The sequence below is a fragment of the Festucalex cinctus genome, chromosome 14, assembly GCF_051991245.1.
Source record: "Festucalex cinctus isolate MCC-2025b chromosome 14, RoL_Fcin_1.0, whole genome shotgun sequence".
NCBI lineage: Eukaryota > Metazoa > Chordata > Actinopteri > Syngnathiformes > Syngnathidae > Festucalex > Festucalex cinctus.
Window position 1 is genome coordinate 16,460,118 of NC_135424.1, and position 14,539 is coordinate 16,474,656.

General features: G+C 40.3%; 1 protein-coding gene across 1 annotated transcript in view; it reads left to right on the top strand.

Annotated features, from left to right (window-relative positions):
- Positions 1-901: 901 nt before the first annotated feature.
- kcnk12 (potassium channel, subfamily K, member 12) overlaps positions 902-14,539 on the top strand; it is a 34,975-nt gene continuing 21,337 nt past the window's right edge. The window contains exon 1 of the mRNA XM_077495412.1: positions 902-1,901. Within this exon, the coding sequence (XP_077351538.1) occupies positions 1,562-1,901 (340 nt within the window). The 5' untranslated portion in view covers positions 902-1,561. The remainder of the gene's footprint in view (positions 1,902-14,539) is intronic.

Below are 14,539 nucleotides of genomic sequence, written 5' to 3' on the forward strand. Positions count from 1 at the left end.
GGACTATTTATTTGGTTGAATATTTAATTATTGACAGTAAAAACAAACAAACAAAAAAAACAGCCATCCACCCATTTTCATACCTATCCTATGATTACATCCGACAAATGGTCGATTAACACACCTTGGACTGGTTGCGTCAATTTATAGACAGACAACCATTCGCCACTCAAGTGGAATGAAACTGAACCTAAGATGTGAAACATGACCTAATCAGTATCTAATTCACAGTATTTCATTAATTTTAGAAACATTAAAGGACATTAAACAAGAACTTATAGCATGTTTTCTGTTATGATACGGATGTGGATGGACCCAAAAGCGGAGAAACCAGGCAGGTAGAAAGGCAGGAATGAGAAGAACTTTATTGATCAGACTGAACGTGGACTGATGTGGCATGACGTGGAGATGACTTGGCTAGATGAATGTGGACAGACTTGGCAGGGCATGAAGGCTTGGCATGACGGAGTAAAACTTTACCAGACGTGGGGAGAACTAACCACAGGGAAACTGGAACAAACGTAAACTAGCAGCACACTTGGACAGGAAATGCCAACCTTGAACAAGAAAAGACAAACACCACTTCCTTATACCAACACTAACGAGACAATAACCAGACACACCTGGAAAACACAGCAGGCAGAGAGCACTAATTAGGTCACACAAACAGGGAGGGGCGACACACGCAGGTGGACAAGGTTAACGGTGACGAAACAGGTGAAATACACAAAAACACCAGACAAACTCTCACAATAAAGCAAAACCCAACCCAAGCAAAACTGAAACATGACATTTTCACAATTTCAAACGTTGAACAAAACCCTACCACATTTTTGAAAATCACTTTTCAATTCCAATTACTTATATAAACGTATAAATTGGGCATGTTTCGTCATTTTCAGCTACTTGAATAGTTTAGATTTATCCAATTGAGCTTCCTGCAAAACTTTGAAACAGCTTATTGGGCAGACTTCTCACTTTCCTGTTTTCTGCCCGCGGTGGTTAAAAGGGTGGTGAGTGCTCACACCTGCATACAACAAAACAGTCGAGTAAAACGGCGATTGAGTATAGTGGAGAGATGTGGAGAGATAGCAACGTGGAGTAAACTCGCCATTTGCGCCCCAGTGTGCAGTCTGCAGCTCCTGCGTTTCCCCACATATGAGACTGTGTGAAACATTTGCGCAGTGGAAAGCTCCTCAATATTCAACATTTCTCTCTCTCTCTCTCTCTCTCTCTCTCTCTCGCTCTCGCTTTTATTCGGACACCCGTTTAGATTCGTGCAACGATTGCGTGCGGGTATCAAGCATGACACAATGCGCCGGCGTGTTTCCTCCTTAACTCTTGCTCCTCGGTGGCTCCGTGCAAAGTGGTGGATTTCCCCAAGTGGAGCCTCCTGGGTGCCCACTCCACCATGGGACAGGGTGCCGAAGCACTTCAAGGAGAGGCATCCCGGGGAAGTGCAGTGACGGCGGTGCATTGAGCGCCCGCACCCGCTGCTGTTGATGCCTCCTCCGATGTGGAGCTTGTCGCTGTCCGACGCGCGAGTGGTGCTGAAATTTGGATGATGCCTGGCCGTCGTCTGCAAGGCTGCCGCTCCCTGCACTTGAACGAGGACAACGGCCGCTTCGCGCTGCTCGCCCTCCTCATCATCTTCTACCTGCTGTGTGGCGCTGCGGTCTTCTCGGCCATCGAGAGGCCCTCCGAGCTGCGGGCTCACGGCCGCTGGAACGGGACGCTCCGCAACTTCAGCGACACCTTCAATATCAGCCTGGGGGAGCTTAACTCTTTCCTGCGGGAGTACGAGGCAGCCATCGCCGCTGGGATCCGAGCCGATGCGCTTCGACCGCGATGGGATTTTACAGGGGCTTTTTACTTTGTTGGAACTGTGGTGTCAACCATAGGTGGGTGTTTTATGATCTATGATTGATCATCTATGCGGAATCAAGTCATTTCCTTGACCCTTGCATCCTAAATGGTTCATAACTTCCTGACAAACACATCAATAAGAAACAATGTGAGATTATTATTGTGCACTTTTGGCCAGTTTTCTCCAAATGTAATTAAGCCAAGGCAGGTATTTTACATTTAAACAATATCATGGAATGCCACCAAACAAAAATAGTACAAAAAGTGAAAATAAGATTAACGTGCACCTTCTGCCATCTAGTTGGAGAGCATGTAATTCTTCTGCCTGTCAATATACATTGCTCATAGATAAGATAAATTATATTTCATAAATAAATACTTTTCCAACCAATGAAATTAAATTATTTGCCGAAGAGGTTCAGTAGTACTCAACTCTTGATTGGCCACGATACCAAGTACCGATACTAGTGTTGTTTCCGCTACCGTTTTTGGATACCGATACCCAGCTTTGCAGTATCGGCCGATACTGATACCATACCGATACTTAAGAGTTTGTTTTTTTTCCCTCAACATGAAAAAGCTGTCCTGCCATTGGTTCAGAGCATTCATGGGCCAATAGGATATCTTAGATTGGCATGCAGTGAACATGTCATATATCAGTGAATGTTGTGCACAAGCAAGACACAAGATGCTGCATCCAAAATCCTATATTAGCGTTGGAATTAATGGTATTGGCATGTTACTTGTGAGTTGTCACCGATACCGATACCACTGTTTTTATGCAGTATCGGCACCTCTGCCGATACCAGTATCGGTATCGGAACAACACTAACCGATACCACAAGATGCATTAAATTCTGCCTCCCAAAAATGAATAGTTTTATATAGAAAGACCTATATATCCCATTATAGCAGTTTATTCTTTATGGCGTCACAAGTACGGATACCTTGAAATAAGGCTGGGTATTGGTCCGATACTGATATCTGGTATTGGTACTTACCCATTTTTGGTACTTGCGATGGTGGCCGATAACAAAATTGGCCTCTCTCTTATGACCATTTTCTGATCAGGGACTAGAAATTCATAATCAGAAAAATCAAAAATTGCCATTAATTTAAGGAAAAATGCTATATTTGGATTTATACAGTTTTCTTTAATAGTTATTTCTTTAAAATTATCATTTTTGGGGGAAAATTTTTGTATCAAAAGTGTTAGTGTTATCGGTAATTGGTATCGTATCGGTGACTACTACTACTACTGCTAATGGTGTTGATCTGAAAAATGTGGCAACAAACATCCCTCCTTCTCTATCTATCTATCTATCTATCTATCTATCTATCTATCTATCTATCTATCTATCTATCTATCTATCTATCTATCTATCTATCTAATTAAACAATCAAGCATGCTGTCTGTAAACTATTCAGCAACACTAACTTGTCCCAAATGAGCCTTAGGTATGCAAACAAAAATATCCCTCATGGCACAAATGACTATATTCAATGTATGCTAACAACAATAAGAATGTCATTATTGACCGGTATGGGCTTCTGTCCCATCGGCTGTTTTTAAACTGGCTTGCATGCAGAATATAACAGATGCAAGCATTGCTGTCATTTCCCCAAGTCATGTGTTACATTTTGGCTGTGAGGGGCTTTTGGCAAGGGGCTGACATCTGACTCTGTCTGCCATTTGGAACAGCGCACTAATTTGGAGCTATAGGACAGCACCCATGGGTGCAGCCACATTTCCATTCAAACCAACTGGAATGTCATCAAGTGCATCCCCTCCCAACGCACCCCCTGTAACATTTACTCGTGCAATAGGTCAGAAAAGAGCAAGTGTCCCTCGCAGGATATCCCGCGGGCCAATGCTGTGGTGATGGCCTGCATGTGTGATGGCTGTTCCTGTCCCACCCGGAGCATAAAGTTAAATGATGGAGGAGGTGAGCTCGGGTGATGTCAGGGGGGCAGTCGCTGTCTGACCTTGCACTGCACATACCTATACTGTAGAGCGCACACACAGTAAGGTAACTTATTAGATGTTTACTTTCATCCGATCTTCTTCTTGTGCAACTTCTTACACAAAACACACAAAGCGAAAGCTCCAGGGTAGTACGTGCACTCATCTCATCTCATCTCGCTGTGTTTGTGTGTGTCTGCTTAAAATCCTTTGTGCTTCATTTGTCGCACACGCTTCCCCCTGACAAACAGAACCCATAAACTGACTCAGCCGTCTCTGTCTGGCGGTGGGGGGAAAAAAAGAGGTGATTCGGAGGTTTCTCTCCAAAGTGTTTCATGGGCTTGCATGGGTTTCTGTTTGGATTTCCATCTCGCTTTGATCTGCATACCACCCCCTACCCCTTTGGCTGGTGTGCGGCATGAGATGCTGATATGAAAGGGATATGGGGCCTCCCCACACAAGGTGTTATCACAGCGGCATCCCCCTGAAGCTCAAGACAATCCTCACAAGCACTTTCGGCTCCTACTCTGTTGTCATAGAGGATTCGGCTCCACAGTGATTCTCACCTTCGTGTGGCACCGCAGTTTGGATGAAAGTTGCCTACATTTGGGCAGCCTACACTCGAGCTGCACTTGGTGCGTTTGCCAAGTTGGGGGAATAGCACAATTATGGAATAAAGAATTTCTGCTAAAGCTGTCACAAATAAGGCCAAAACACATTTGCGGACTATTTGTTAGCAAAATGAACATCACAGACCATTTTTTTGTGTGTGTCATTGGGCTGTTCACAGCCATTTGATGATTGAGGGGCACCCATGGATGGATGGATGGATGGATGGATGGATGATGGATGGATGGACTGACATGCATCATTGTGCCTGCATGCATCCACACTTGCTTTGCCTAAATGACCACGATTATGTGTCACTCATAATAAAAACAATATTTTTTCATAATACCAATGAACTCGATTGAATATTGTCTAAAAAGAATTTTAAATAAACCCTTTGAGTTTAATGTTCTACAGAAGTGTGGAACTGCCAATGTGGAGTGAACATTTTTGACTGGCAAATATATTAATAAGTATTCACAAATGCATTCAGACATGTTGAAATAGCTTTGAGCATCTTTGCAACTACATTAAACATACTTGCAAATATTTCAACATTTTTGCAAGTACGTTTAATTAAACGTGTTTGTAAATACATTCAAACATACTTTTAAGCTAAATGCTAATACCTTAGCATTTTTTTCCATATAATGCCCATTTTCTGGGAAAAAATGCTAAACATAAATCATGCACTGAGCCATAATAAATCATAAAAATTACATATAAACAGTGTTTACTTGCTTACCATACTTACAAATACTTGTAGGCTAAATGCTTGTTTTTTGTTTTGTTTTTTTAGCATTTGGCCTACTAATACATTCAACATGTACATGTACATGTCAGTAACCCATGGTAGTATGGGGAAAAAATGCCACGCACTGAACACATAATAAATGAATAAACAATGTTTACTTGCTAAATTGTCGAACATCTTGGTATAATGTTGGTGTCATGGATTGTATAATCGGTATAATTTTTTCCCCTGCATTTAGCCAACAAATACATTCAAATGTACTCAGGACTGGACTGGCACAAATAATCGGCCCTGGCATTTTGACTTGGGCCCGCCGGCCTAGCCTGATTCCCGACTGCCCTTGGTTACCACAAAGCTTCTACCACTGATGTTTATTGCTTCCCTTCTCGATATTCTAAATTGTGGTCTGGTAAAATGGAGTATAATAATAATTGAATAGCACCGCATTAGCCCCAAAAGACACCGGCCCACTGGGCATCTGCCCTGTATAACAGATGGCCAGTCCATCCCTGTATGTTACACATAAGTACATTTGACATGCACATATGTTGGAATGTATGAAATAGATAAGTTTCAAATGTATTAGCCAGTCAATAATGATTAATCCACACTGGCAGTTCCACATTTCCAAAGTTTTCTCATAATTATGGTCATTTATAGTTTTTTGGTACCCCTTACGTTTATATAGGAAAAGCTCAAGACTCCAGAGCATTTCGAGGTGTAAACTTGTGATTTAGTCTGCTCTCTTTTGATGAAATCGTAAATGATTATATTGATATTTTCTGTCACATTGAATAGGAAGTGTACTGGAAGAGGAACTGGAAGAGTTTCATCTAAAAGATGTCACAGACCTGCTTTAAAACAGAACAATTTGATTGGCTTTAATAAGGCGCAATGACTAATAAATGCCAGGTGTTCTTTTGATTCATGATTGGTTTGCAGCAAATAATTCATACTAGATGCATTACCATGGAAATAAGAACATATTCATGGCACCCAGAGGAGGCAATGCAGAGTCAACTATTCTCCGTCTTGGCAGTGAAGCTGGTGTTCCCCTTAGGATGAGTTAAAATCGCAGCATTCTCTCTGGTCCTTGTGGCAAACACATTGCTTATTTTCCATAAAAATATCAGCCAAGGAGTCCACCAAGCTCCCAAACAGTAACTAATGTTTACGCCCCCCAGTTCTGCAAAAATAATAACGATAAGTGAAGTTACATGAGAGCTAACAGCTCTACAAACAATAACACTTATTCAAGTTCATTGTCTCTTATAGAATTTCTTATATAAGCCTGAGTTGCTGTTTATTCTACATCCAACACATTTGTGTTGCCCCACCTTGAATTCACTCAAAGAGAATTCACGGTTCATTAACGAGGCCACTTGAGCGTGTTCGGTAAACAGACATTTCTATTAATACATCTGCTATTTATAACCTTTGAGACTGATTGATAGCTGATGGCTGCCAATTAGAACAGCTCTTCAAATCTGTTTATGGGGCTCAAGATCTAATTTTGTCTCATTTTCGTGCTTCAGTGGCATCCAGGAGATGTTCTTTGTCATTCGGAAGTACTCAGAGTCAGAATCAGGTGTGCTGGGTGATGAGCAGGGTCAAACCAATTAGACTAGTTTTCCATATCATAATCAGTTGCAGGTTTGTACATTGGCGTATTGTCCTTCCTCTTTTTATCCCTGGCAGGCTAATGCTGCAGACTCGGTCACACTATAGCCACCCACCCACGCTGAGAAATCACAAGTGCAGACAAGGGACAGATGAGCAGTTCAAAAAGCATCGAAGGGCTCACTGGCCAGATGCACAATTACATACAGAGTATCCAAAATTCTACCTTTTGCTTGACACTGTCAGAGTGGTATTAATTGAGCCTACAGTACTGAACAAAAGTCACCGCAAGCTTTTAGTTTTATATAAATGACCCTTTTTCACATCAGCCATTATGACTTATAAAACATAATAAGCCACAGTAGACTTTGACAAATGAATATAAAACTAACATCCACTAAATTTTGTAGAGGAATGGTGCATAAAGGAACAACCAAGTACATTTGTGCAACCCCCCCAGAATCATAATAGCGTCGTGCTTCTGTGCTCGATATCGCTACTAAGCAACTTCCTAGCTAACAAACAATCACAAATACCAAGCCCTGTAAATTTTAATTTTTATCAATAGTTCCGCCTTCTGTTTTCTACTTAGAGGCAATAGAGTTACAAACTTTGTGGTTATTGCTGTCACTATTTAATATTTTTAGAATTGATTATTCTGTCATACCATCGAGAAATTGAATAAATGTATGCAATTTTATTTTGCATTAAGGTTTATTAGAAATCTTTTTTTTTTTTCCCTGATTGCGGTTTATGAGCTGATTAGTTTTAGGTTTATTTATATATTTTAATCACACTATTCTATATGACACAATAAAGGCCTATGTGACAAAATAGGATGAACTACATAAAAAAATAGTGATTAATACAGGAACAAAGCAACTGCATAATAACTTATAACATCAAAAATCAACAGAATGACTCCATGACCCAACCCAAAAACACAATCATAAAAAATAGTACATGAAAGAGACTTATGTACTCACCAAACTAATGAAGATGATTCAGTTTCTGGTTTGGTCAGTGAAGTAAAAACAGATTAAACACAAAAGAAACTTATATTGCTTTCATGAAGGAGGACAGAAATCAGAGAATTGTTACAGTTAAGAGGCTGAAATCAAAGGATTTGGACAATTTCAAGTTAAACAATAGCTCCAAAAGTTTACTCTAAATAAAATAGCTATCTATTAATTTGATAAATACCAAATCAGGGGGCCTAGAATGTTACAAATAGAGGCATACTTGAAAATGTATGAACCAATCATCTAATTGGTAAATATGTCATTATTAAAATACATGATGTTATTATGCTTTGCCATATAAATAAATATGAGTTGAGTGAGCATTATTCTCTCAATCCTACATCACAACAAATTACAAACACAGCCATCAGTGTGAAAACAAAACCTGTCTGACAGTGAACATTAAAACTTCAAGCCAATTTTATGCCAAGGATTTGCAATGGATCCCAATAGGCAGTGCAGGTGTACCTAATGGAGTGTAGGAGGTAAGCTCATGTAAAACAAGCCCTTGTTTGGGGATGTGATGCAGCCGCATAATGACGGAGCCTTTCTGGAATCCAGGTGCTCGGCACGTCAGTCAGCTGAATCCAGGTGGATGCTATAATAAAGTAATTAAGGTGGTCTCATCGGGCTAATGGCTCTCACTGTAATGTGCACTTTATGTTCCTGTGGCTTGCGCACGGTGCCGCAACTGCAGTATATAGCATTTCATATAATGATGTGTAAATGATGATGTGTATAGAGCGTTTCAGTGGCACTGACTTTGGAAGACAAAATCATGGAAATACCAACTTAACTGGGGCATGCGATGACAGACAAATGTATTTCATTTCATTGCTGTGTTTTCTTGGGCCACAAAGAGTCACCGGTATCGCGTCGCTCAGCAGCTGGCGAAAATAAAACACAACTAAGACGATCCATACATATAAAGATGACGACTAGAGAGTTTAAGGAAATGAGTTCATGTCATAGTTTGACAGGGCAATAAAACTAATTATCATATATATTACAGTATATTCACAACGCCAATAAAAAAAAATAACTGGACGAATAAAAGCCGACATGGCACATGATATATCGAGTGACACTGACACCATAAATGCACGATTATGCCAAAGAGTAGAAATAGTGCCAACATAAAATGGTTACTCGACTCCTATGTATATTCTATCATAATACTTCATTTATGAGGAACATCACAGTTAGTAAACAATGAGAGCGCTCACATAAGCAATGTTATCCACATTCATTAAAAAGCAATGAATTGGCTTACTCAGGTATGTGTGACAATTACACGCTTGCATGACCAGGGCCTTCCAAAAAAAAAAAACGGAATGGTTTCAATGTTCGTGCATTTTGGCACTCAAGCAATTTAATAGGTCACATGACTCATGTACTGATTAAGATTAAACGGTCCAGCGCTTCCTTGCTGACAATAAAGCAACTACGTGGTTATTACTGGCGGTGCTTGTGATCAATGAGGTGATTTTGTAATGTGGTTTGTGATAGGTTTTAACAGTAATCTGCAATCCCAGAGGCCATTTCCAACTTGGATTTGTCTTGATGCAAGTACATCTGCTCCTCACTGAGTTGCAATACAACTGTTAGACTCTAAAACAAATTTTCGATACTACTTTTTCTGAACTAACCCAAAAAGGTGTAAAGACGTTTTTAACATTTTGTTCTTCTCTCCCAAAAACATAGTTACACTGTTTTATTTATTTATTTATTTTTTTATTTTATTTATTTTTTATTTTTTATTTTTTACTGCAAGAGCATACAGAAGGCTTTGACGCAGCTTCTGATGTGAAGAGGTGGCTTCAAGCAATGGTAGTTATTACAAAAAAACGGCCATCAGGTGGCAGCAGAGTATAAGAGATCTGCCAGGGCCATGTTGCAACAAGCTCTTTTTGACAGTGTTTTCACCAGGAATGTGAATATTGATCAAACATAACTATATTCTAATGCTAATTGCTACAAAAGGTAAACATATACAAATATAATATTTTTCCTGATGAAAGAAGAGATTCTAATCTTTCTTTTGGTATGTTCCATGTTTTTATAGCAGTAGAACACAATATTCTGTGGGCCTTGCAAAATCAGTCAAAGTCCAGTAAAATAACCGGGATGAAAAGGGCTGGGAGTGGATGAGTTAATGGGTTACTGGTAGGCCAGAGCCAATTAAAAAAAAAAAAAAAGTTAAATAACAAAAAGTTCACATTTGTTTAATGGAATTGAAATTGAACTAACTTAGTATACTCCAGCATGCAGTACAGTACATTTTACAGTTCCTTTTAACAAGCTTCTCAATATGAACTACCTTTTTTTTTTTCTTGGCGCACGTCATTCTGCCCTCCAGTGTCTTTAGATGTTCCATGCTGCTCTGTGAAATGACAGACTCAGACGAAATGTCACTGTTAAAAATGGACAACAGAGGACCTGCAGTCGCAGCAACAACACTGGGGGTCTCTTTAGATAGTGTGCAGTCCTGAGCTCAGCATAAAATACTTTCCGTATAGAGGAGGCAATGAAGAAGAACAGCAACTACATTAAAGGAGAATTCATCAGAGTTAGGCATAATAAATGTTTGCTTTAAAGCTGACTTCTCTGAAGTGAACTTTAAACACGACAGACAAAATGAAATAGTATAGTACGTGTAGTAATCCAAGATGGCTGTATTGTTTGGTTAACTTAAAATATTAATATATTTTCTGTTTACAATAAGACTATTGAGTAAATTAATTCATTTCGAACAGCGGGTGGGCTCTTGTTTGACTAACAAATCAAAGACAAAATGAAATGACAGTGCAATTTCGAAGCCCATGTGTGACTTTTCAGGCAAAAAGTTATTATTGTAACTATGACAACAAAAGCCAACTCATGTTAAAGTCATGGACGTGCAGTGAAAAGCCAATGAAAGGGTCACAGCAGGCCATAAAAATCAATCTTGCTGGAAGGCCAAGTGAAAATGTTCAAAGTCTGAACAACTTCAGCCATCAGTAATTCATGGAAAAAATACAACGTGTGCAATGGTGCAATGCAGAGTTCCGTCAAACCATCTGATCAGCAGCAAGTGTGCACCATCACAGATGACAAGGATTATAAATGAACACCTAGTAGATTACGTTAACAAGTAAAAGAAGTATGTGGTATGGAGTATGAGGATGTATCTGAATAAATACTGCACGTATCTGAAGTTGTCAGCCATTTTGTCCCCTAATACTGTACATACTACTGTATGTCTGCCTGATCTAAGAGGAGTTTGATCTCTTGCCCTTATCTTCTTGGTTGATAACTTAGTTTTTGTGCTGTCCACTCCCCCACGCCCTTTTCCCCAGCCCACATGTGCAAGTCTTCTGTTGTAAAGTCTTATTTTGTGGCTTCATGTACTATTCACTAAAGGTTTGCGTCGCCTTTGCACGGTGCTAACCGGTAAAAATGGAGCAATCTGGGAGCGCCTAATTCACGCGCGCAGATGGGGAAATCCGTCACTAAGTGCGCTGCTCCAGATTGCGCCACGGTGCTTCAGTCTTATTTGTGAACATGAAATTAGGTAATTTGCATACATTTGACGCAAAATATGCCCACCCCAATGCAAATGAGACTCATTGATATACAGTGTCTAATTCACTAACGCCAGCGCAAATAGCCACATGTAGTTTGCGTGACGCAAATAACGTTTATGGAAAGCATGTATAAACCTGCCGCAACCTCGATCCCGGGATCATGACAGCAGTGCATGCCATTTGTAGCACAAGATGCAAGGCAGAGAGAGAGAGTGAGAGAGAGATTTTTCTATGTTGGTTTAGGACACATAACGTAACCCGGGCTGATCGGCAATGGCGGGGAGGCATTTTACAATCATTTTTACGTGCCAGATGCATACTGTACACCCACGGCCAACCTCTGAAATTATTTTTTTTTTTAAATGATCGCACCAATAATTTGTACTTTATGAATGAATGAGTGCTTGTAAGTGTGGATGGTTGTTTGTCTCTGTGTGCCCTGCGATGGGCTGGCAACCAGTCCCGGGTGTACCCCGCTTACTGCCCAAAGCCAGCTGAGATAGGCTCCAGCGCCCCCCGCGACCCTTGTGAGGAATAAGCGGTCAAGGAAATGGATGGATGAATGAATGACGTCGTTGTCGTTCTCTCTGCTATGTACAGCTTAATGGCGCTCTAAACGCTTACTCTCGGTCCAACCTCGTTTTCTGATAATATCATCTTTCTCGCAACTGTTACTATAACAACCATGTTTTTTGCGCAAATCCATTGCCATGTGTGGTAAATCAGGTGCAAATTTGCTCCAAGCTGTCAGTTTTGCGCCGGTATATGATTAGAGCAATATCCTTAGTGAATAGGTGGGTAACTGGGCGCAGACTGCGGGTGCAGTTGTGGTGCAATATTTCGCACTATTACCGGACGCAGCATATTCTTAGTGAATATACCCCTGAGGTTTTTTTTTCTTTCAGGTTTACACTTTGCCCCTCTTTAAAGGGACAAAGCTTGAGTCTGGTTTTGCCCCATTTTTTCTTTTTCTATTATCTAAAGTCCGTATCCCACCTAGAGATAAACATTTGCAAAGCTAGCAAATGTTGATTTGTTGTCAGGTTCATTCGAGGTTGCAATGTTCGCTAAACAATCTCTAACTCATTCACTTCCAACCATTTTCACTGAAGCAACCCAAGTATCATCATTATTCACAAACCTGTTGAAAACACTGGAAAAAAGCTTGTTGCAATATGGCCCTGGTTGATCTATTATACTCTGCTGCCACCTGCTGGCCGTTTTTGTAATAACTACCATTGCTTTAAGCGACCTCTTTAGGTCAGAGGCTGCATCAAAGGATCAAAAAATGTAAATAAAAAAACATCTAAATACATTTTGGGGACCATAGCAATGTTTAAAATAGAACGTGTTTACACGTTTTTGGGAGAAAATGAGCTAAACGTTCCGCCAGAGGTTCTCCTAATCTTTTAATGTTTTGTCTTCAAAATTTCATTACGACAAGAAAAAAAAGCATTAAAGCTGTTAGCGAATGTCATGTACTGTCTACGAAGTTTAAATCTATCCAGCTGATTTAGGTTGGTGGGGTGGGAACACCCTACAGAGACAACCATTCACACTCACGTTCAAATCTTGAACCAAAACCGCCAGTTTTCAGATAGTCACACAGAATGGTTTGAGTATCAAACCATCTTCTGCTCTAAGGCAGCAACCACTCAAATAAAGTAGCAATAATCATGTAACCGTCTGCAATCATGTTGGCCTCTGCTCCTGATTGGCTGGAATGGCGTCGGGCATCCCCATAAATCACAGCTAGGAAGCAAAGGATGCACCTGGGAAAATCTATGCTGAAAATGACAAAACGTTTAATAGATTAAAATTGTGGACGCCACCTTAAAGGACTCAATAATGTTCCACAATAAAGCCCTATATGCATCTGCACACACCTCTGCAGCATCACTGCGGGACATAAATCTATGCTGACTAGTGAGGGCGTCCACCCGCCCACATACTGTAACTCATAGACTCAAATCATGGCAGTGAAGTGATCCCAAGAACAGTTTAGACTAGAGGACACAGCAGATTTTTCTGAATTTCTTCCTCTTCGAAATGATTAGAGTTTCACTGATTCTGCTTTCTGCATCAGCAGAGCGCAGAGACAATTTTCTCTGTGTGTGTTTTGTACCCCGCGGTCACCTGACCCTTTTCCTCATCCATTCTAATCTGGACAGCAAGTTAAGATGTTTTTCTGCTGTTCAAGATTAATCTATCCTGGGACTCATGAACAATATAGATGGTGCAGTCCACATCATAAAGCGGAGTTGCCCACATGACCTTTTGCATAGTAAGCAAAAAAATGTAATCTCTGCAGACTTGAGGACGATTTTGGAGGTTGAGATGCAAGCTGATTTCTGTGTTATCTGGACAGCTGTGCTCAAATGATACAAAACACTCTCGTCTGATATTTTATCTAAAAAATGTGCCTTTACAAAAAACAAGAACGCCAAGTGAGTACAACTGCCTCCTTGGGTCACCTTTAATAGGTGTCAGTGGTAATAAGGCAGCAGCTGTTGCCAAACAGAACTATTTGGCAGTCATCCATTTGCCCTGAAATGAGAAAGACGGAGCGGTTGTGTGACGCGACCAGCTGATGAAAACAACAATAACAGTGTAGTTTAACAGAAGATAGCTTATGAAATGATCTGAAACAAGCCAAACAATTACAGACAAGTACTTTCCTCTAGGCAAAACAAACAACTAAATAGAACAATCCTTCAATATAATTGCAATTCAGTGCAATACAGCGCATCAGCAGGTGCTTCTACTCAACCGGCAGGTAAAAGAGCTCTTTAGCTGCCCATTGAGTAGAAGCATCTATGGTTAAAGCTCAAGTGTGGCAGTTCTTACTTTCTAGACCTGGATTTCCCATCTATGGGTCACAAAGTCCAGTAAAAACGCTGAAAAGCCAAATTGTGGCAAGGTTTTTTTTTTTTTTTTTTTTTTTTTTTTTTTTTAAACTTAGTGGACTTTATCATTCAGAACCAAAGATGAGAAATCCCTGCCACAGTTCAGCTGCTCAGGTTTTTTATTTTCTCAACCTGGACTTTCTGAATCAGAGATGAGATTTCCTGGTGGCCGTTTTTAATTTTTGGACCTGGAGTTCCCGTCTCTGGTTCACAAAGTCCAGTAAAAATCCCGA